This window comes from Pleuronectes platessa, chromosome 14, assembly GCF_947347685.1.
Source record: "Pleuronectes platessa chromosome 14, fPlePla1.1, whole genome shotgun sequence".
NCBI lineage: Eukaryota > Metazoa > Chordata > Actinopteri > Pleuronectiformes > Pleuronectidae > Pleuronectes > Pleuronectes platessa.
The window spans coordinates 18,256,001-18,279,308 of NC_070639.1; the positions used below are offsets into that span (position 1 = coordinate 18,256,001).

The 23,308-nt window shown below is 42.7% G+C and overlaps 1 protein-coding gene across 1 annotated transcript in view; it reads right to left on the minus strand.

Moving 5' to 3' along the window:
• Nucleotides 1–21,189, minus strand: part of dars1 (aspartyl-tRNA synthetase 1) — a 28,620-nt gene extending 7,431 nt beyond the window's left edge. Inside the window, exons 1-10 of the mRNA XM_053439397.1 lie at nt 21,029–21,189; nt 18,119–18,221; nt 15,799–15,828; nt 15,434–15,491; nt 13,669–13,761; nt 12,258–12,360; nt 7,466–7,568; nt 6,777–6,857; nt 3,594–3,653; nt 847–958 (exon numbers count right to left, since the gene is read on the minus strand). Of these exons, the coding sequence (XP_053295372.1) occupies nt 847–958; nt 3,594–3,653; nt 6,777–6,857; nt 7,466–7,568; nt 12,258–12,360; nt 13,669–13,761; nt 15,434–15,491; nt 15,799–15,828; nt 18,119–18,221; nt 21,029–21,051 (766 nt within the window). The 5' untranslated portion in view covers nt 21,052–21,189. The remainder of the gene's footprint in view (nt 1–846; nt 959–3,593; nt 3,654–6,776; nt 6,858–7,465; nt 7,569–12,257; nt 12,361–13,668; nt 13,762–15,433; nt 15,492–15,798; nt 15,829–18,118; nt 18,222–21,028) is intronic.
• Nucleotides 21,190–23,308: the final 2,119 nt, after the last annotated feature.

Here is a 23,308-nt window from a genome sequence, read left to right on the forward strand (position 1 = left end):
TTGGTTTCCATGAGTCACCATGAAGAACCATTCATCACAGGCTCATTTCTATGCATCATATTTATGAGGTGCTCTGTATTGACCAGTTACAACTGAATGTGGGTGTATAGAGGAGGGGAGGATATGAGGCTGATCCACATGTGCACGTGTGCAGGTGGACTGTGGTGATTTGGAAAGGGAACCTCGCCTGCAGGTGTGCATGTGCACGGTTTTATAAATCCCACCATTTTTGGCTTTTGTGCGCATGTACATTTTTAGTATGGATCCTCCACACTGTTTTATAAATGAGGCTCCTGCTGTTGAGAATAGATTTTCAAGGATGAGTGATACACTAGCAGGGAAAAACTCTAATAACTGAATCTTCTGAATGTTGGTGGGAAGGTTTTTGTTTAAATCTGATGGGTTTTTTTCTCCCCTGGTCTTCTGCTTCTTCCTGTGATGTGGGATAAGGCCTTTGGGGAGCCGGCTTAAGGAAAACCTCCGCTGTCAATTTAGGGGCATTGTGTGGAGATATGAGAGTTTAATAAAAATTCCCACAGGAACGGAAGAAATTTTCGCATTGGTCAGAAAAAGTTTTTTCTGTTTATCTGAGTCTGGTTTCATAAACCTTATTAGTCACTAAAACCAACAAAACCGTTTTTGGGAGCTTCAACAGAAATGTGGTTCCTGATCTAGAAAAAGAAACGGACAACCCAAACAGGAAGTGAACATTACAACCGCCACGCGATGACTCACGGGACATCTGTGGGTGGTGATATGATATGGAGAGGGTGTGCCTCCATTTGAAAAAGACTCGGTGCACGTTAATGTCTCTTTTTCCCACGAGGCAGGATCATGTCTTTGTACCTGATATGATCTTGGGGGTCTGGATCTCCACAAAGCCCTTATTGGTGAGGGTGTCTCTGAAGAGCTGGCACACTCTCGCCTGCAGCCGGAAGATGGCCTGGCTGGTGGTTGTCTACAAACAAACAAACAAACAAACACACAGACATGGTTAGCATGAGTCACAAGATTTATTTCTACACAATCATTCCACACAACAATGACGTGAATCCAAAGCCCAGCACGAGTCCCGAGAAATATTGAACTATTAACTGTCGCAGATTTTCGGGTGAAGAGTAAAGGGAACAGAGCCTTTGAAATAAGAGCTCCCTTGCTCTGGAATACCCTGCCTGAGGAAATACGGCTGGCTGGGTCAGTAGCTTCCTTGGAATCCAAGCTTCATCGTATCACATTTCAAGATTTTACCCAATAAACCCAATTTTGGATGTTGCAGTGACTCCAGGAGCGGTGCACCAACACAGTAGACAGTGGTAACGCACCTTGACGTTTGTTACCACCCGCCAATAAACCGATACGAATATTTTACCCAAATCCATATTATTGTGTTCATACATATCTGTCACACCTTGAGTTTATTATATTTATTTTTTAATAACTGAGTTTAATGTTATCACTATGTATTTTTAACAAATTATTCTTTATTTCTGGAATCAAGGAAGGGTTCAAACTGTAAGCCAGCTGATAAATGTAAAAACCTAAGCCCCAAAATCCCCAAAGCTACAACAGTTAGGCGACACACCATGTGAGAACGTAAGAGAACACTCCCTAGAATCCACTGATTCATCTCAAATGACCACAAGATTTCTTGAAGCGAGCTCTACTGGCTTTCAACTCCAGTTATTATACATCTTCATGAAGACAGGCCTCGGCTCTGCCAATACAGGACACCCAGGTCGAATTAAGAGGTTTCATTGCTCTCTGTTTCCCCACATCTCGGGCTCCTGTCCAGTCCTGAATCAGCCTTGTCTGACTAGCAGTTGGCAGAAATGAAAGGTGATAATGTCTTCACACTGGCGAAGCTCATTAATCTGCAGACAATGCCTCAGGGCCGTCTGACGGAACTTTTTTTACATTTCTAATCTGAATACATCAGTGATTCAGTCTGCAAAAAGAAGATGTGAAGAAAAACAAAACTTTCCTGCTTCAAAACACTGTGATCAAAGCCTTTAAAGAGCAGTGAACCTAATAATTCATTCAACCCCCAAAACTCCTATGACTCATTTGTATCTTGTATTACACATGTGGCTGTGCCCCATTTCAAATGTGGGGGGGGGGTAATCGACCTAAAACAGCATGTGCAGGACCATGTTCGAAGATTAGAAAGCGCTTCCTGTTTACAGCACGTCTGCAGTGAGCAGGTAAGAGGGTGGCTGGTGGTTAGTTACTAGAAACTGACAGATCTTCTGATGGTTCCCTGAAACTGAGGCACCTCTCAGTGGCAGAGTGTGCTCGCAGCCCTACTGCGGTGACGCTCCACCACAGGCAGGTTTCAGACAACACAATTAAATGTTCCTCTTTCGGTGCGTCTATAGTGGTAAACAAGTTAAATGTAAGGGCTTTTTTTAAATCACTTGAAATTAAATCTTATAATGGAAACACAAACCAAAAAACTGGCTTTAACCACCACTTATCAATAAACTTGCATTTACCCATGTTCATAAACTAGGTAGCACACTGGCTAGAGAGGCATTGGTGATAAAGACCCATCCAATCTGAATAATTTAATACTTTTACAGCTTTTATTTGTTGCGATGCTGATTTATTAACCAAACAAGTGATAGATGCTAAAAGCTGATAAATGAATACACAAAATTAATGGCTTTACCAATGGTTATTAAACTAAAGCTTGGACTGATTCTCATATACACTTAAAGAGTATTTCCTTACATGTCTATCATGCTTCTCAACACCAGCGAATACTAGGATGACTGTCCAGCACTGTGACTGTGGGTCCGTGAGCAGGAGTAAAGCTGTGAGCACAGGGTTTTAGTGTGAAGAGCCTTGTTTAAACATGGTCAAGTTATAAAGGGCAGCTCCATAGGAACTAAATTATTATTGGATTGGTTTTATGGTTCCCTTTAGGAGTCTCCCCTTGCAAGTGTGGGAACCACTTTACAGCTTCACTGGGCTCCGCGTGTAAAAAACTGATGACAGGCCGTGAGTCTGTGAGCTCAAAGTGCAGTGTTAGAGAAACAGGTGTTGCTGCGAGGCTTGTGGGCTACGTGGCTCTGTGCCCTGGTGTCTGCGCCTTCCTGCCTGTAGCACCATCCACGTGGGAGGCACAGATCAAAACAATGAGACACTTTGTGGCTTGGTGTCTTCTGCTGCTCGGGTAGACTTTGCACATCTCCCACACTGCACACGAGTGAAAGCACCTGCCCATTAAATCACAGACCCTCTTTCCACTTTAGAGGCGCTGTGGTTTGCTTTGCATTCAATGTGTTTACAGTAGATCATACAGTTGTCTGCTGAGCTTTTAATGTCAAACATAGGTTTGTTTTGTTGCTGCAAAGCAAAACGGATGCGTTTTCTAAAATAAAAGATTTTTGACATGGTGAATAATAGCCCTGAAAACTTGGGGTGGCTTCAAATATCTGAACCAACAGCTCTTTTTCCATCTCCCCAGACGACTTCACAAGCCTCTAATGTGAACATGCCACCTGTGAGATTAGATATATCAAGACAAACACTCTGCAGCCTTTGTCACAGATTCAGGGGTTTTTCTCATCTCAGTTCTGGGAACAACTTACCCTGAGATCAATCACTCTGTTGTCCAGCTTGGTGTCCTGGTTCACTGTGGCTCTGCCTTCCTGTGGGCAAACACAAACATCATCACATCAACAAACGTCCTCCAACTATGAAATGTTCAGCCACTGTTAAGTCCGTGTTCACATGAGTGTCATGGCCACTGATGTAGAAACGCTTTTTCAAGGTTTTTCTACCCTCACACACAGAAAATACAGGTTAACGATGAATACAAGTAAAACTAAAAAACACCGGGTGTTAAACAAACACCATGATTATACAGCTCTAACACATGCCAGTTAAAATATATTACAGTTGCTTTGTTACATGCAACAAATTGTACGAGGTCAACTACAACAAAAGACATCTGCAGCGTGGAGCAATGAAGCAATAATAGAGAACACAAATGAAAGAGTAAATGTTTCATCACAGGAGGAACCACTGCTTCCAGGGTCATGGATGTCAGGCTTCCTCATAGGACCCACTGGATTTGAGCTAATAGCTTCACATCCTGCTCCGAGCCGCCCAGTGCACAGTAAATAAACGACAGACAGACAGAGAGACAGACAGAGAGACCGACCGGGCTGTTAAGGCCTGTGTCTCTTGGGAAGACAGGTGCTGCAACAAGTGTGAGATACATGGAATCCCCAAAGAAAACACCTGGGATTGTCTAACAGGATAAACATGAGCTTTCTCTCATATGGTGACAGCCATATATAGATTCTCTCATTATAATATATACACAAACGTTGCATAATTAAGAACTACGGCTTTTAGAAGAGGGAATTTGAAACTGTCTGCTAATATAACTGTAGCAGCTAGAAGGCGATCGTCTGTTCCCTTTTTGAATTAGTGTGATTATTGCAGCTCAACAACTTCACCTTTCACAGATGAGCATGAGAGATAATGACAGCAGCTTTTTTTAAAGATTCGCTGATCATAATTTAGAGGGGTGGCAAAAAGTTCAGACAACTTTCTGAAACTTCTGCTCTAAACCTGAGAAACTGCTGCAGCAAGAGGAATTATAATCCATCCAATTAAACTAAACTATCCGCCTAGCTGTTGAGCTTAACACAGCATTTCTACCAGTTCTAAAGAGGCAACATGAGAGGCTGCAGCGAGATACGTTCACCTGTTCAATGAACCGCTTGTGGGCAACATATTTCTGGCCTTATGAGCAGTAGCTCTCTAATAAATAACCGTTGGATTCATGTAAATCAAGTGATCTGAGTGAAAAGTCGATTCATGCACTTCCACTAGGTTTAGTTTCTAGCCAGGGGGAAGTCTGGACCTTGACAGGTGACTTGGACCAATCAAAAGGCAGTTCAGAGAGAGGGCCCTCCTTTTTGGCTGCTCTACTAAGCAGCTGCATGTGCACTTCCCTTCAGTGGAAATCCTATAGGAACAGTCGCTGTTCTACCTAAAAAAGGAAGATGACATTTCCGCTGCTCTGCTGGTCAAAAAACCAACATCTGGCTTTGGTCTGTAATGGGAATGGAGAAACTTGTTATTCACTCTCAGGTCAAATGACTCTGGAGTTGTTCTTGGCTCCAGCTTCCTTCTGTACTTTTCTTCTTTATAATTGCAGTCTAAATCCTGAACTTTTTCTGCATGACGTCATGACCTGCATTGAGCTTCCAGGTGTAAACAGCCATGAATGCTTGTGTACTTTGTTTTTTACATCTTGGGGAAAAGAGGTTGTCAGTCAGTTATTTAGCAGCTTTACCTGCAGAACGAGGACGGGACTCAACAATTAACTTTCTAGCGATCCTGTCTCCTGCAGGTTCAGTTCGAGTGAGAAATTATAACACGGGATATTTGTGCTGCTGGATACATTTTTTAAAGGTTATAAAGTTTTTGGCTAAAATATCCTTTTATCTTTTAGGTTAAACCGCTACGACACTAAACTTTGAAAAACTGATCAAATAAATAACCGTTTAAATTGAATCTGAAACCATCATGTATTGAACTGACCTGCTGTTAAGCCAGTGACTGACACCACAAGACAGCAGCTTCAGAGTTAGTTTAATAACAACTAATGACGTCCTGAACTGTAGGTGGGGAAATAATAGCTCTTTATATAATGTATCATCTCAAATGATTCAGTATCGATGCACATCTCTGCATAATTGGAATTCAGAGAGCTTCATAAACCATGGCTGCCGGCTCTTAGCAACACTGTGTGATGAAATCACATTTCGCACGAACAGAGGTGAGTCAATCGAGGTGAGTTTACTCCCTGACTGTTATGTTAATCAGTGGGAGCTACTCTGCTCTTCATCTTGTTTAATTTAAGCAGGTTTTATGAGATCATCCTGAACTCTGCCAAAAAACACAGACCTCTATTTTCCTTGCTGACAAATAGCTGAAAAGACCAAATAAATCATAAAGCACGGCTACACTGCAAACTTGCTTTCTATATAAAGTGCTCATATGAATTGGGGCTCAATGGTTAATTATGCTGTTTCCATTGTCTGGTCCGACCGAACTTGAACTCTGACGAACACAGACAGTCAGTTCCTCTTTCCCACACTGAGAAGTTGATGTCAAAATTGTTTAAATGAAAGCAGAGTCTGGAGCAGGGTCTACAGCTGCTCTTTTTCTTCCCTCAGCTCAGACTGAGCTGTCTTATGGACAATTCAAGCTCATTCTTTCACCTGACAGTAAAAAGTTTCACTTCATTAATGCACCTCACATGGAGCCTCAATGTATTTCAGTCTACGGTTAGGTGATTGGAAGAATATCGTCTGTCTGCGGTTGGCTGTGTCCACAGCCAGATGTTTTTGGGACGATATCTCGGGCGATTTCATTTTACTAATAAAAAGTCTGCCTCCTTGAGAATTAATTCAACTCTATAAATAATTAACTTAGGATCTGGCAGTCATTATATATTATAGAATGATATACATTCATTGATTTAGTCTCTCCTCCCCCTCTCTCTCGAACTTACACGATGATGCACTTACACATGCACACAGAGTCATAATAATAATCTGTACAGTCAGATGTACAGTCAGAAAACATTTCATTTTTGCAGAATGGGAAAGATGAATCAGCCTCGGTTTTGAGCAAATACAATACTTAAGGGGGGGGGGGAAGAAATGGCACCGGAGTGTCCCCATCAGAGGGATCTTTGGTGACACAGGACCTCCACCCCTCCCTGCACCCCTCCCTACACTCCTCCTCACCTCTTCCCCCTCTCCATCTGGCCTGACGGCGTCGTCCAACTGCAGGGGGAGACGGGCCTCCGCCTGGCTGACGACAAAAATCTGGGAGGTAGAAGGAAACCGAGAGCATTAAAATTCACAGGGTCACAGCGCACCAATGTTTCCAGTATATGTTTGTGGTAATGGAAAGTACCCAGACTCCACACCGACTTGAATGTGTCAAAGTGAAAGAGATCGAGCGTGTGCAAACTTCATCTAGGTGTGAAATGTTGACCTGCGTGTGAAAACCACTGGGGTTGTCATGTTCAGTTGGTGGGTAGAATCCGGTGCAAGCCACTGAGCCAGGCAGCAAATCTCACTTTCATGTTTAGTTATTTTCTTAATATGGACAGTGTGCGACAGCTCTTGACTACATCAAGTGTAACTAGTATAGTGTTTGTACGGATTACAAAGTTGAACCTGTTTTCAGGCTTGGAGTAAATAAAGATCATGCCCTGAGCTGAGGGAGGAACTGAGGAGTTAAATGCTGAGTGTATGAATCTGTGTTGTCCCTTTGTGAATAGAAAAGCATTAATCTGCTTGAATGATTCTGAAGAGGATCGATGTGTGCGATTGTGTATTTGTATTTAGACGTAGAGCACAAAAAGAGAGACTGTATCATCTGCTCTGTGTTCACATGCACTGTTGACTGCAGTGAAAACTCTGCCCACCCTCTCGACGTGCAGCTCCACGTCCTGCTGGGAACAGCTCTCGATCTTCTGTTCGACTTTCCTCACCGACGCCTCCACGTCCACGATGCTTTCCTTGGTGATGCTGGTGGAGACAGTTGGAAGGGTGGAGGGTAAACAACAGACATCACTTAGAAAACAAACTGCTGTGTGGGAGGCCGACTGTGTGAGAACAATATTTCACTTACACTCTTGACGCGCGTCGACGTGCATTTTCATTTTTTCGTGGTGTGCAGTGCGGGACAGTGTGGGGTGAGTGATTCTGAGTTAGGTGGTGGGTTTTGTTTTTGATTCAACTCACTGCACATCCGAAGAGAACAAAGGCTGCGTTGACATTTGCAAACACGGGGGGGGTAAAGTGGACTAAGATCCCACAAGAGCATATAGCTTTCATTACAGAAACGGCACCTCACGCCCACCTCCTACACTTTCTCTGCTCAACATGCATCCATCTACTTTCATTAGGTTCAAACCAACAGGCTGCATCGCAGAGGAAAATGTTTTAAAGTTTCCACACATCATACTGTAGACAAATTTGACTGTTGCAGAATGAGTCACAGTGGGAGAACTAAGATACACAATTAAATCAGAGTTTTACACACTACTCCTGATTCTGAGGACTATAAACAGACCCAAATGTCTATTAAAGCTTGGGTTAGTAATCCTGGAAAAGGTCAAAAGAGCAAGTTACACTTTAAAAACACACACTCAATACATCCGTCCCACTCCCCATATTTGACAAGAGGGCCTCTTGTCAAAGCTAGGCTCATTTCTGACAACCGCGAGAAGATGACGTTTCCATCGCTCGCTCGCCATCTTCAGGCTTTTGTCTCTGCTTCAGTGGTGTATGTCTCTCCAGCTGAAGACTCAAGAAGAGAACAGGCCGGGAGGTTTGTGACCGACAGGTCTGCAAACCAATCACTTCATTTTGGCCCAAATTAAATGATTGATAGTGTTTACAGCAGGTTTTTTTCCTCTGAAAAATTGAATTATTGATGGCTACCAGGAGGCGAATAGAATTTCAACAAATTACAGCATCTCCCACAGAATAAATTCAATCTATGGAGGTCACAGGGGAGCATCTGCATGCGGATGAAGGTCATTCTCACGCGCAGCAGATTCTGAGTGACGCGGTACACTGACTTAAGAGTGAAAGAGAAGTTCACAGACTCTAAGGTGTGCACTATTAAAACAGCACCAGCTAATTGACAATTGTAAATTACCTAATTTCCCTTTCACAACTGTATATCGTGGTAAATCCATATAAGCAGGTGAATATGAGGAGGGTTGTCCAGCTACGAGACAAGTGAGTGTCAGCTTGGAGCAACGGGCTTGTAACCTAAATCATAGTGAGAGCTTGTGGGAAGTACCCAGCACCACAACAATAACAGTTGGATATTGAGAGGAAAGTAAACTACAGTGTATTGAAGGGGAACCATCTTCCCACGCAGCTTCCTCGCTGCAACTCAGATTAGAGATGCGCAGGACAACACTGATCATCATGGAGCGCAGGGCCAGATGGGCAACCTGCTGAAATCCTTCACTCCTCCTCATTAAAAAGCAGTAATGAGGGACTGAGCGTTGGGGAACTGCTGTCCCTTCAGCCCCACGACAGCTGCCGGCGAAGTCCTTCCCCTCTAGTCGGAGATCAGTTAGATAAATAAATCCCTGCATTAATAACCTCCGCTGCAGGGCCCGGTGACAACACATCCAGCGTACACCGAGGGAAACGGACTGATTAACCCAAGACTGGGACTTGACAGAGAGAAACACATCTCAGAGAACACAAGAGTTTCGATTTTCACATCGAATCTGTTTTTAATTTGGGGCCAGTGCTGCCTGGAATCAGTAGAATAACGTGGAGAGACATTAATAAAGTAAAGCTGGCATTGCTGGAGATGATGTATCTTTACTATAACTTTAGGATTAAGATCACTAAACTAAACCTGCACTTCATTTAGATATATTGTTGATGGGCTGTATGAGGATATGGTAAAGATATACCAGACACTAAATTATAAACGTTTTACCATTGTAACAAAAACATTTGTACACACAACCCTTCAGAGGCTTAGGTGTCAATATGACAAATTAAATTTAAGACCTTCATTACACCATATTAAATGAATGAATATGGAAAAAAAGTCCCTGAATTAAACTTCCATAATTGAAGATAAAGTGAAGTATCCTGGTTGGGAATAAATCTGGAAATGCCACGTTATCTCAAGCTACAGACAGAAACAGTCGGTATGCAGAGCCAGAAGCCGGAACCAAATTCTGTCTGGGATGTTTGTAGACTGATCTGATCGGTTATCAGTTCCACATTGGTCTTGTTAGAAGTTTTATAACAGTTAGCTAATACCACTGAGAGAGAACCACAACCCAGACAGCAATTCAAAACTATGCATGACCTAATACATTTCTCTTTAGGAAACGTGTGACAGAAGTAGCATTACATGAACAAACTGTCCAACACTAGACCTTCTGTATAATACTTTCACTTATTTAATTATTTTTTAAGGCCTAAAACTCAGTTTATCACATATCTAGACCTTTTAAGACGCTGTGGAAACTATGAAAAAGGAAAGTAAAGCTGACTTGAACGCAGTGGTACACCTGTTGCTCTCACTGCCAGTGAAGATCACACACATACTCAAACATGTATCATTTGAATCAACAATTCATCAAAAAGCCCTGACTTGTAAAGCCCTTCAAAAGTGAACTGAACCTACAAAACACAAAAACTACACATGATTGTCGTCAATCTAGTTTCAGAGGCCACATCAGTCCCAGTTCTCTTGTGCTCTACACTCCACACGCCTGAGGTGCTCGAGTCGGTTGCCGAGTCTAAAGATCACTTAATTAAAATGTGTGAGTGAGCGGAGGATGTCCTGGATATACAATATGTCAAATTAGACTTCCTCAGCTATGTCATCACTGCCCTTGACATGATTATGAGAGGATTGACTTGTAATCCAGGGTCTTACTCCGCTTATCAATCATCGCCCCAAGTGTGTGGAACAAGACACGGGGGGGCAGAAAGCCACAGGAGCTCATGAAACCACCTGTTCTTTAATGTTTAAATAATAAAAACACACATAACATGTTGATCCTAACCGTGACCATCAGACGGCCTCTTGGTCACTTTACCATGTTGCCTGTGGCGTCACTTTCACTCGCTCTTTTGCCAGGTGGCGATGTGTGGCTCAATAATTTAACCGTCCAACCGCAGTATTGCAAAACCAGATTAAGGAACTACCGCTCATACAATAAATCATCGGTTACAAAAACCTATTGAAACATAGCTGATTCACACACACACACACACACACAGAAGATGGAAAAATCCTCCTGTGTGACAGTTAACTTTTCCACCATGTCACACACTTTGAGATCACGTCCTTTTCCTGCTCGCCTCTCGCTGTAGGAGAACAGAAAATAAAGCTGAATGTAGAAGCCGGTGTTCCGATGAGCAACTGAGAGGAACTACGACCCTGGTCAGGGCCCCATGACACTGGCAGAGTGGGGGTCAGTAGAGGTCGAGGCTCAGGTGTGGGCAGCAGTGACCTCGCCCTCATTACAAACTTGATGCACTTTTGTTCGAGTTGAGATCCTTGTGAACGTCAACAACCGGCTGAGAGGCTCCGAGGGTCTGATTTACGGAGCACGGGTATAATGAACGCAAGTTAAATGGTAATTTATGCACATTTGGAATTCATCAAACATTTAGTTGCTCCCACTTGTTTACATATGACTCAGGCTGGTGTCTACATAAAGTCCATCGTTCATTATTCACCACATTAAATCGGCCCCGTCTGTCCGGAATGGATGACTATATTAACTCAAAGTATTACAGGAACTAAAGAAATGTTTGTGCTACTGTTTAATGTTTATTTATTTTCAGCGCAGCTCTGTCCCGAATGATCCGAGGGAGAAACGCTCGTCCTCTGGTCAGACCACAGAGTCACGTTCTCCGCGCCGGGTATGAGGTCACATGTCGGGAACAATGATCGGGGCCTGAAACGTCTCCATTGAAGTTTGACACTGCATTCTCTATCAGTGACGTGCTCTTTAATTAACAGCTCTAATGAAGCCGGTTCCCTTTCAACTCTGGTCGGTTTCTCTGGGAGGTTGAAACAGCAGACACTTCTCTTCTGTCTTCAGTCTCGTTGGCAGCTCTTTGTGACGCTGGACGACTTTAACAGCTGCTGCCAAACTACCGGGCTGGTTTAAACAGCTCTAAGTCGCTGTATTATCAAATGTCACAACTGCTCCGGCATATGAGGAAATTCATCAGACAACAGGAGTACAGGAAAACAGTAATTTACTAAAGCACTTTGTTTAGTAAATAACCGGAATTTAATTGTGAAAGTCCAATATGTTACTTATTTCAAAAGCCACACCCCCTTTAGCTTTTAATCGTTTAATAAAGTGCACTTCTGCTGATAGTTGTGCAAATTCATAGACTACCAGTGATGTGGCTGGAGTTTCAGAGTTGAACATGACTAATGGAGCTCGGGTCTTAAGTATTTCTTCCTCCTCTGATCCGAGCTGCTGTATCTGCCATCTCAACAGGAACCGCTCCATTAAAACGCTGCTGTATCCCGCCCTGTTAACAGCCAGCTTTTGTTGTCAAGTGAAAAATGATTGATTTCCACACCGTCCACCTCGCTCAGAATGTGTGAAAATGGATCAACGGGGGCGATTAGGGCCCAGGATTTTCCCACCATTGTTCTTTGCCCTCTCCGACAGGAAGAGCAGTCTCTGTACTCACTTTGCAGCGAACTTGACCATCTGCTTGCTGGCACGATCTCCCACTGCAACGAGTGCCTGCACGTTGAACTGCTGTTGACGCAGGACCAAAAAGCATTGCTTCCCTGAAAACAAAACAACAACAACATATAGTGCCAGGGTGGTAGAAGCTCTTTCAAGCCTAAGAAGCTTGTCACAATAAAAACTCTGGTGCTAACTCTGACTGTTACGTCAGTGTGTGCAGTCCAAAGGGGCTACGTGTCACTCGGAATGAAGAGGGTATCCCTCAGCTGGAAGGTTTCTTGTAATCTACAGGTAAAGTGTCAAACATTTGTGAACAGTCTTGTCTTTGAAGAGCACTGTGTGGCGAAAGGCTGATTGCTACCTTCCTAACAAACACACACACCTAGAATCAGTGTAAACAACTTAGCCAACACAAACTCAGGGCCGAGGACAGTCAGACCACCCAGGTACTTTGATGTTTGTTGCCCGTGAGAAAGAGGGGGGGGGGGGGGGGGGGGGGTGGTGGGGAGAACAGTGATGCTACAATCCCACCAACAGATGCACCTCATCCCCGACCGAATCAGGATGTTATTCTGCTCACACGTACATCCTTACAGCAGGCACGCAGAATGAAGACATGAGCGGAGGGGAAGTGACTCTGAACTGTGGAAGTTATCTTGAAAGGCTGAGGCAAAGGAGATCATCATGGAGACCTGACTTTATTTGTAACGACAGATTTATTAGCAGGGCAGTAAAAAGGCTTGATGTTTCATACAGAGATGCAGTAACCTGGCAGACTCGGTGGGTTCACTGAGCTCAAGCAGAGCAGCTACATGGCTGCCAGTGGCTGTAACCCAGCTAAAAGAGATATCTGTTCTTTCAGTTGGCAAGCTAGTCGGATGAAATGATATCAAAAACACCCTCAGGTTGTCAAACTCTGCTTAACATGGAAACAAGGGGGAATAAAACTCTGTATGGCATAAACAATTGTGTTCAGTTGTTTTGTTCATATTTCTGTGTTACTGTAAAATTCGAAGAATCATGCTGGGGTTTCCTGACACATAACTCATGCATCTACCTAATTCCATGGAAATCATTTCAGTAGTTTTTGCATAATTTTGCGGCCAGGCAGACAAACCAATAAATCACTCCTCACTGTAGAATCTGTCCGTTTCCTTTTTTTTGTTTCTGAACCTTGACATTGATCAGCCTAAAGAGAGGGATCTCAGTTGTCTAACAACAGAAATCTAACAACACAAAGAGCAGTTTAGAGAAGTGAGCGATGTGGAAACCTGGTTTGAAGAAGTTTAACACATATCAGTAGAGAACACAGAGGATTTGCACGTGGGTCGTCTGGCTGTTTTTTCTCCTCACAAAAGAAAGTTGTGCTAGAACAAAAGATGGGGAACCAAGACGGGCGATGATCTCACCTTTGGCTCTGCTGGTGTGGACTCGGGCACGCAGCCATATCAGCTGGTCGGCTTTCTCAGGAGTCAGGTCCTGGATTCGTACCAAGGCCCTGTCTGGCTCACACACAAAACGCACACATGGACATTTTATTACTTCAAAAAAGGAACTTTCCTGCCTCCCCCACCTCTGTAAGAAGAATCTCAACACCCTCCCGTTTTCCCCCCTACACACCCCCAAAGGCAGAAAGACATGTGAGGGAGCATGCATGTGCGTGTGTAGACGGATGCACAATAAAATGCTCAAATTACAGACGTGCCTAATAAATAAGACACACTAGGAGGCCTGCTGAAAGCTGTCTAACGCACCTATTCTTTGTGGGCTTCATGACAAATTGACTCTAGTTTCACCTGTGTCACTCAGAGCCATGCTTTCTCCTCATTATCGCCGAGCAGGGGAGGCAGACGCCGAGGCTGCACTAAGGAAAACAGAGCCGCCGTTTTGGCTGGGAACTCTGCGTCAACCCACACTAAAGCCCTCACCCTCCATCCCACACACCTCCACCCCGTCCCTATGGCGGAGCTTGGCATGCAGGTGAGGGAGGACCCACTTTGTTTGCTGCCACTGGAGCTGAAAGAGCATCCAGACAGACAGACAGACCGACTGACGAGCGTGACAGGTCCGCCTGCTGCCTCCTTCATCCGGGAGTTATCACACACGCTATTAGTTACTGCAATTATCGGGACAAGGGGTCTAAAAGCATTTTTTCTTGATGTGCATCAGCCGTAATCATGTTACATCGCTAACGCTTGACAGGCAGGCGAGTGTTATCCAGGACGTTCTGGTTCAGGATGTAATCTTGCATCAAAACATGAAATTTGAGGGACGCACGCGTTCTCCATTTCATCATTATATTGTCATTTCCTCACTTCTAGAGCGGAGGTTCAGGTGCAATACACTGACTCACATTGTCTGTCGCACAAGTTGAAGGTAAAGGTCACAAGAGACGAACGAGATCTGAAACCCATTTGGTTTCTCGAGCCGAGTTTACATTTGTACCGGTTGTCTTTCTTTAGCATTAATGTGTTCAAATGTTATAAAAATACACTGTCAGTTATATCGTACAATCAGCAAGAGAGAGAAACTCTTAAGAAAGAAAAGGAAACAATAAGTTTTCAAGGATTATATTCTCGGGTCGATTTACACTTCTGGTGTCAGATGATTGACAGAAAACTGAGTATAGTGCCAAACAAACTAAACTCAGAGACCTTGAAATAATAATAAAACAAGACATTTACTCCAACCAAAGGAGTCCCTCTGTTTACTGCCTGTACTGTATTCACTGAATCGTTTTTTTACACTATGTGGGTGTGAATAAATAACTTCTTCTGGAATGCATATGTTTCTGTCACTGTGCTGATATTATGCAGACGAAGACACACAATGGAATATCTAAAAGGAGGAAATGTACCAACACAGGAGCAGGCGGAAATTGTTTAAACTCTTAAAACACCAATTATTATCATAGAGAAATGGGTATATGGTCATTACATTATAGGGCAAAGCAAAGGTTTTACCTCTTGCTAATTTTTATTCAAAATAATAGACCACGTTTGATCTGTGAAATGAAAGGAACCACATCCACAGTTGGGAACTGAAAATGAGATGAGATGCTTGACCAAAAACAAACTAATCATCCTTGGTTTTCTTCTATTATTCAGGATCATTTTTGCTAAAGATGGGTATTTGGTTGCTGTTGCCTGTGACAGCCGTGGCTTAAATACTCACCCAGTTTTTGTTGGGACTGAACCATAGGCGGCACACCATACTGGTCCTTGGCAAAGTCCTGAAAAACACAAGTGTGACGTTAGCAGTTGAGATCAGGCATTTCATCAAACAGCTGAATAACAGTCCAATGTCTCCAAAGACGTTCTACCACTTGATCTTCTGTGCGTCAGTCTGTCTACTGCATGCGAGATAACATACAGACAGACCAGATAATGAGCCTTATCTTGATCTTTGTAGGACAGAGAAAAACAGACTTCAACCTGCTGGTAGCTGTATTCAAACTGTAGCAAAGGTGTGAACGCAGAGGTAAACAGACAGACAACTGGTCTCAGGTCAGAGTGCTATGATCTTTACTGGATACTTACATCTTCCTCTGTGGTTTGTTGCTCGGCAGCCTGAAACACAAAGTGTTGACAGGGGTTTAAAAGGGCAAATAACAACAAGAAGACTATTAAATTCAAAACATCATCGGAATCTTGAAAAACACTCAACTTCAAATGGAGCAACTTTAAACGTTTGGCCACAACAGTCGTGTAAATTGCGTTTTCCTCCTTTGCTATCAAGGATTTGAATAAAGTTAATAAATCATGGCTCAGTCCCGGAGCAAAGCCTCGTATCCCTGGAATCCCCGGCTCTTCTACCCATTACAACACATCACACAGAATGAGCAATGGCAGCAGGAGCTATTGCTTTATAATAGAAAGAGCGTAAGTGGACAGATATTTTTTATCTCTGCGCCGGCAAATGACTCCCACAGTGCGATGAGATCGAGTCTTGGCAAAGTTACAGTTCCATTTTCTATGCAAATTGATATTGCAGTCTGAAATGGCTGGTGGCGGTGGAGTGAATTGGAATCACCCAACCTTGATGTGATGATACAGTCACATGATGGATGATATTGCATCTTACTATCAAGTGAATATGGACCGACTCAAACCCTGACGCAACTGGCCGGCACCGGAGCGTGACGAGTGTCAGCACATCACAAAATCACAAGGCTAATAAATATTCCAACTCAGCTTTCAGGTTTTCCTCGAGGTAACACTTGCTCCAACACACTAATACAGACAACGTAGCAAGTGTATTAAACGATGACAACACCTGCTTCTTCCAAGAAACATGCTGACGGGTATATCCGGCTCGAGGAGAGGAAAACATGATGCTTTCACCGTTAAAGGCCACTTGATGCATGACAGACAAACGGATGAGGTGTCAGATCAGTCTTGGAAAAGTCAAACTGCGGCTGGATGCTTCTCAAATCTTGAGGTTAAAATAAATTCTAGACTTGAAATACACTTTAATATTTTGTCCCCAGTGACACAAACACAATTGGTCAGCGCTAAGGTCTGAACATACCCAAATGCGTCAGATGTGCCTTATGTCAGCAATCAATTATATTTTCTGCAATTTTTGTATGGATGTCATTTGGCAACTGTACACTGACAAAGGAATGTATGTAAGACATTAGTACAGTTCAAATACGGTTTCAGGAGAGCAGCTGATGTAATATCTCATTAACATCTAACTTTACGCAACTGCAGATCCAAACGATTGTTTAGTGTGAGAGACGGGACGAGACAGGAAAAGCAGCATTGAAGCTGATCATCACAGCAGCTCAGCCTGTTTGTCGAGTGTGTATCTGAGCACATCAGTAACCGTACAGCACAATGCATGTTTGTTCCATGTTTTAGTTAGGTTATGGTCATCTCTATGACAACCTAATCAGAATACTCCCATGTCTAGATAAAGAAGTGTCTGAATGTCTCAGCCATCATGTTGAATTACACGTGTATATGAAAGATTACAGTGATTCTGAGGCATCGAAATCTGCAGATCCTCCGTATTATATCCGGAGGAGATGCTTGTGTTAAAGCAAAAGTCAAAGTGAAACGCTCTGGATGATCTCCTAGTATAAAGTCTGTAGAAAGTGAGGTGAATTTGAGGTGTGAATGTCGCAGTGGATCCCCGCTAGATTCACCACGAGCGAGTAAGGGGTTGAGGCTTCTCACGCTCGAAAGACACAAAAAAACTCAAACAAAACCAATATATAGGTGTGACAAGGGGGCAACAACACACACAGAAAACATTGACGAGGATTTGTTGCAGAGAACCTCTCGCTGCGTTGTGCATGTGTGAAAAGCAAACTGCGGGTAAAGCCTGTACCCACTTCTCCTGACTGGACCCGCAGGTCATGTTTGAAACAGCTATAGAGTTGAAATGTGGGGAAGCGATGACTGCTTGTATTAGCATGAGAAGACTTTGAGAGTTGGCAATGCACAGAAGAAGTTTTGTAAGTTCCGGTGACCTTTAAAAAAATGTCACCACTATCCGCAACCATGATGCAAATGTGCGCCGCAGTGAAATGGACATGTTTGCTGCTATATTTGTAAGTCTGACCTTTACTGTGTAAAGTGGTTGCAACTGCTCATTAACAAGGGGCCCAACATGTTGTGTGCTTAGTGTAGAAGAAAATAGCACTTTGTTTTGGGTAGAACTAAACAAAGCCAAAATGACAGGAATACTTAAACAATGGGTTCTCTTGCCCCCCTGCCGGCTAATCTACCCTCTTTGACCCGCAATACCCAGCGAGCCGGCACGTCACCGCCGTACCAGCTGTACGAGGGGGGGGCACGGATGTTAGGAAACAAACCAAAAAAAGGGGGGAAACAAAAACACAACACTGACCAGCTTGGCCTGTTTCTCAGCCTTCTTTGCGGCTTTCTCCGCTTCCTTCTGCTGTTTCTTCAGGCCTTTCTTTGACTGGGCCTGCTGCTCCTCCTCCGTCGCCCTGAAACAGGAAGAGGCATAAAGATAAACATGCAAGTCCACTTCCACCACCAAGTTTTTCCTGCGCCCCACGAGGAAGTTGTTGACCGCCTGGGAAAATGAATCCTGAGCCACGGTCACCTCGAGCTTTTAAGTCTGCCCAACTTTTAACCCCATTGTTTTTTTTTCTCACACGACAAAACAGCTGTAGCCTTTGTGAATGGAGGGCCGGGAGGTTGGAGAGCTAAAAGCAAACAGTGTGAGACTGGCTGAATAAACAGTGATGCTTTGAGAAGACAGTGGTCTCACCTACACTTTTTTTAATCCACTTTTCTAAAGTCTGAACAACACAGATTATGTGATTATGAGAGCATTTAGTCTTATCTGAAAGTAAAGGTGTCTTTATTTGTTAAGATCCCGTACAGTGTCAACACAATGTCAGACCTGATAAGCAAGCGACATTTGCCTAGAAAGTAAAGTTTGTTCTGTTGCGGGGAAAAAAGGACAGTAGACTAAGTCAACACAACACAACTCTCTTATCAAGATGTAACAATTAGTTCACAATACAATGCACAGGACAGCAGGTCCGGTCAATTTCAATTTCTACGTGTATGACACCGCTTTTTCACCAGGAGATGTTTGTTTTCTTTTAGTTTTTTTAAATTTTTGCCTCTGTTGTGCGTATGAAGCATTCAATGTTTAATAAATTAGATATACTGCCTTTGAGACGAAAAATAAAATACAAGTGCAAGTGATTCAGGTCTCAAGCCGCTTCCCAGGAAAGTGATCCGCCTTTACTTTAGGTCAAAGACCTGAAGGCTGTAAAAAGATAAAGCAGCAATAAACCAATGAGTCACAGACTTGATATAATAAACTTAAATTGCACACTGCAGAATCAGACTTGCACTAACTCACTAACAAAAGTGTGCTGCGATTGCAGGGGAACGAATGAATGAGGGCTGCTTGGTTTTTTCCTTAGACCAGGTGTGTCGACCTGAAGGAAGCCAAAGAGCAATATCGGAGCGGCTCCTATTTAGTTGCAGGAAATAACAAGCACCAAAGGCCAACTATGAATAGCAATAAAGTCTAAACAAGAAACTCAAGTCCCAACAGACAAAAAACAGGTTATATACCTCCCCTATACAACACTGTCCCAACAGCCAGCGTTTGTCTTCAATCATTAAAACAAGATATTAAGACATTTCAATTCTGAGGAGAAAAGGTGTGAAGTAAGCTTCTGCATCAATGGAGCTAACAAATGAACTAACATAAAAAAATGGGATAACCCAGCGCTCTCCTGTTTTACTGATATGAGGCTGAACCAGGTTGAAACAGAGACGTGAGGTAGATCATTAAAACAGTGATTATTTGACTTGTTTACGTTATTTATGATCCAACAGCCAGTTGAGTCTGTTCAACTGAGTCTACAAACTTTGTTGCCTTCAGGCTAGAAGTCAGTCTGTGTTTGGGGAGCAACTGTTAAAATAAATTAAAAAAAACACACAGTCTGCTGTTATATCAATACACAAACAAGCCTCACTATTAAATGCTGTACAACGCGAATTAACCCGACGCTGTCTGAGACGTTATTTGATGTTGTACGGTTAAACATAATCAACCTATTCCGAGTTGGCAACTGCCACCAGTCAGTTAGCTCGGGTACCAGATGCCATGATGACACATGCCCAACAGGTGTAATACAGCCCAAGCGTTGACACGAGAGGAGATTAAACTCAATGTTATCAGTCGTCGCAGGGACATTAATCAAAAGTACAATATGTCACAACAAAACTGAAAGTAAACGAGGCGGCACAAATATAGAAATATACCTTCGATAAATTGCATTTACATCCAAAGCGATATACAAATAGGTGAAAAGACAACTTGGATAATAATGGCCATAGTATTTTTATCAATAGCAATACGACAGGATTTGTGTCGATATATTGCTGCTACACAGCAGAGGCATGGTGAGGACACTGTACATTTGTGGTTTTAATGCTCGACAACACGTTTCTAAAATGTGTTGTTGCTCATCAAGTGTTTTGAGTGTTAAACCACAACTTTCACTTCAGTTTAAAAGTTGCTGAATTGGTGTTAATTGTTTGATGATTAAGAAGAATAGTGGGGAGGTCAAGACAAGCACGTCGCTTCTTCCTGGGCCTTCGTCTCACCAGGTCGTGACGTCTTTATTCATCTGGTATTATCAAAAAGCAAAGTGGTTCATTACCAGAGGGGAAACTGCAGGAGGCCAACAGTGGAATGTGGAAAAGCATGAAGTGACAAGTTGGGATGTGCACACTCCCCTTAAAAACCTATATGCATGTAATAGTGCAAGTATATAAACTTTAGTGTGGAAGAAAAGGTTGTTATTGTAATGATCTGTGTTTGTAAAGGATTCAGATTTCAATGCTGCGTGTATTCAGACACAATGCTCATTATAAACCATGACACTTCATGTTCATATCAACCATATTCATATTATGCATCTGCTGAATTCACCCGGAAACTCAATTTCGACTTGGATCAACTTTGGATCAACTCGCGTCTGAATCACACAAACTCAAAACTTGCAAACTTTGTTCCTGCAGATTAATGTGACGCGGGTTTAACAACATGGCTCGTGCTGTGATTGTGTTTATTTGTTACACTGAGTGTATTTCAGACGTTTGTGCTCACGTGAGGTAAACGCAATGATTTATTTGCTGAAGCTGTCAGATGATGCAATCTGCTGTATGTCAATGCAACGCTAGCTAGAGGCTAACAGTGCTAACAGTGGTGGTTTAAAATGCGTTGAGTGAGACGTGAGCTGCGACGCGTCGTTCTTACCCCTGGACTTCGTCTTTCGTCATGTCGAGCTACGGTCTCACGGAGTGACGAGGAAAAGACTTCACGACGTTCTGACAGAGAGAGAAAGAGAGAGAGAGAAACTCCAAATCAGCTGTTCGCTGCATGGACGGCAACCGGAAGGAAGAACCTGTTTACAGGGAGCACCGAATATCGGAAGCTTTAGGTTCCGGCTAGAAACGAATGACTAAACTGTGGTTCCGCTTGAGCTAGTTTGTCCGGCCGTTACCTTGGATGTAGTTAAATAACTTATACGTTTTTATGCAGATAATGATCACAATAAATTATACAACATAGTATCTTATAACACATCCATTGTGTTACAAAGGGTAAAACATGCTGTTGCACATGGTGAAGTAAATGACTCAGAATGTGAACATGTTGCAGTAAATGACTCACAATGTAAACATTTTGCAGTAAATGACTCACAATATAAACGTAGTCAAAGAGTCTATTGTGGCAGTTAATGAGTCACAAGTACATTTATTAGAATCAAACATATTCCCAGGCTACTTTGACAAGTGATTCTTCTAAGCAATGTGGATATATTTCCAAACTATATATTCAGACTGGAGGTGACCTGGATAAATAAATGTAAAAACATTTATAATAAATGGTAATAATAGACAATAATTGGAGCTGATTTGCCTGCACCCATTGGCAGTGTGCCGCGGGTTGTTTTCAGTGTCCCTATCTGCAAAGTAAAAAGACAGGTGCAAATTATAGTTATACATGTGACCATATGAAGGCATGAATACAATATAAAGAAAAATACATTTTGAAATACATGACGTAAACTAGAATGTCACTCAGTAAAGCACATACCTCGGCCAAGGCCCAAACCACATTTAAATTCACTAGATCCAGATTTTCTTTTTGATTCGCACCACATCAAATACACTCATAAATATCACTCCGCCAAACATCAGAGAGAAGAAATCGGAGAATTCAGAAAAATGTCTAATCTCATTTGCGTTATCCTGCTAAACATACAGATGGAAACTTAACCTCTCTTGGCACAGCTGATAACAGCAAAACAACATGTGACCACCATGTGTGGCCTGTTTAACACATTTTTCACACATCCACATGAGCACTAAATGCGACCAGATCTCCATGAAATCACTTTCACGCCTGTGACCGGTCGCAGTCAGGACATCCAGGTATCCAGTGACCTTCTGCAGGAACGGCCATGCACAGCAAGCGCCGCTGGATTGAATACAGTGGGGGTGTCATCAAAGCTTTTCTCAGGCTGTTGGCCACAGGAGCTCCTGACGCAGGAAACAGCCTTCCTGCTGCTCACTTCTCCAGCCAAAACAATGCAGCCATTAGTGGGGCGGGTCAGTGCCCAAAAGGAACCCCCATGTATTTGTATTCCTTTCATCCTCTGTATGCAAAAAGCCTCTTTAAAATGGATTCTGTACTTATGGGTACTAATACTGTCACTCATAATCTAAAACACATCTCTGCCGAAAAACCCAAATGAGCTGGACAATGGTCTTCAAGATGTTGGTAATGAATCACCAGTAGGAACTATTTCCTGTCTACTTCAACAGCTTTGGCCTTTGACCCAGCAAAGCAAACAAGGAATCCCTCACTACTACAGTAAGCACTGCAACTTACCCTCGTGAGTTTGTTTAAACGGATATAAAAACTGTCACAGATCTGTTCTTTCGCAGCTTTGCACAGGGAAATTGTGTTGTTGCGTTTCACAAGAGATGATGGCTTCAGGATCATCTTCTCAGACAGGCTTAGTGCATCTACAATTAACACTTTGGCAGTGTTAGAGATGTGCGGCTGTTGAGCAGTATGTTGTTTCTTCCTCATCACACTTAAGAGAACAAAAGCTTAAATTATGAATGGCAGAGGACCCACTTGAATTCCCAGAGGGTTTTACAGGAGTGCACTCATATGGATCCTGGACAATTATGGGAAGTGTGTCCCCCGATATGTATATTTTATGATGATGATGATGGTGATGATGATGATGTAGTCGGTGAGAGTTTAGAAAAAGGTCAAAAATACATATTCAAGCATATAATCAAATTAATGAAAGAAATGACGTGGAAAAAACACACTTCGAGCTCTGACCTATTTAAAACAAACTCGAGCATAATGCACAATATTACTATTCATGTGCAATATTCATAATATAACTGACTTAATCCCAATATCATTATACTTCCTTTATCATTACACCCATTATCATCACTACTTACATTATCATTACTACCTACTGTCACTTTTGTTTATCAGTAGTTT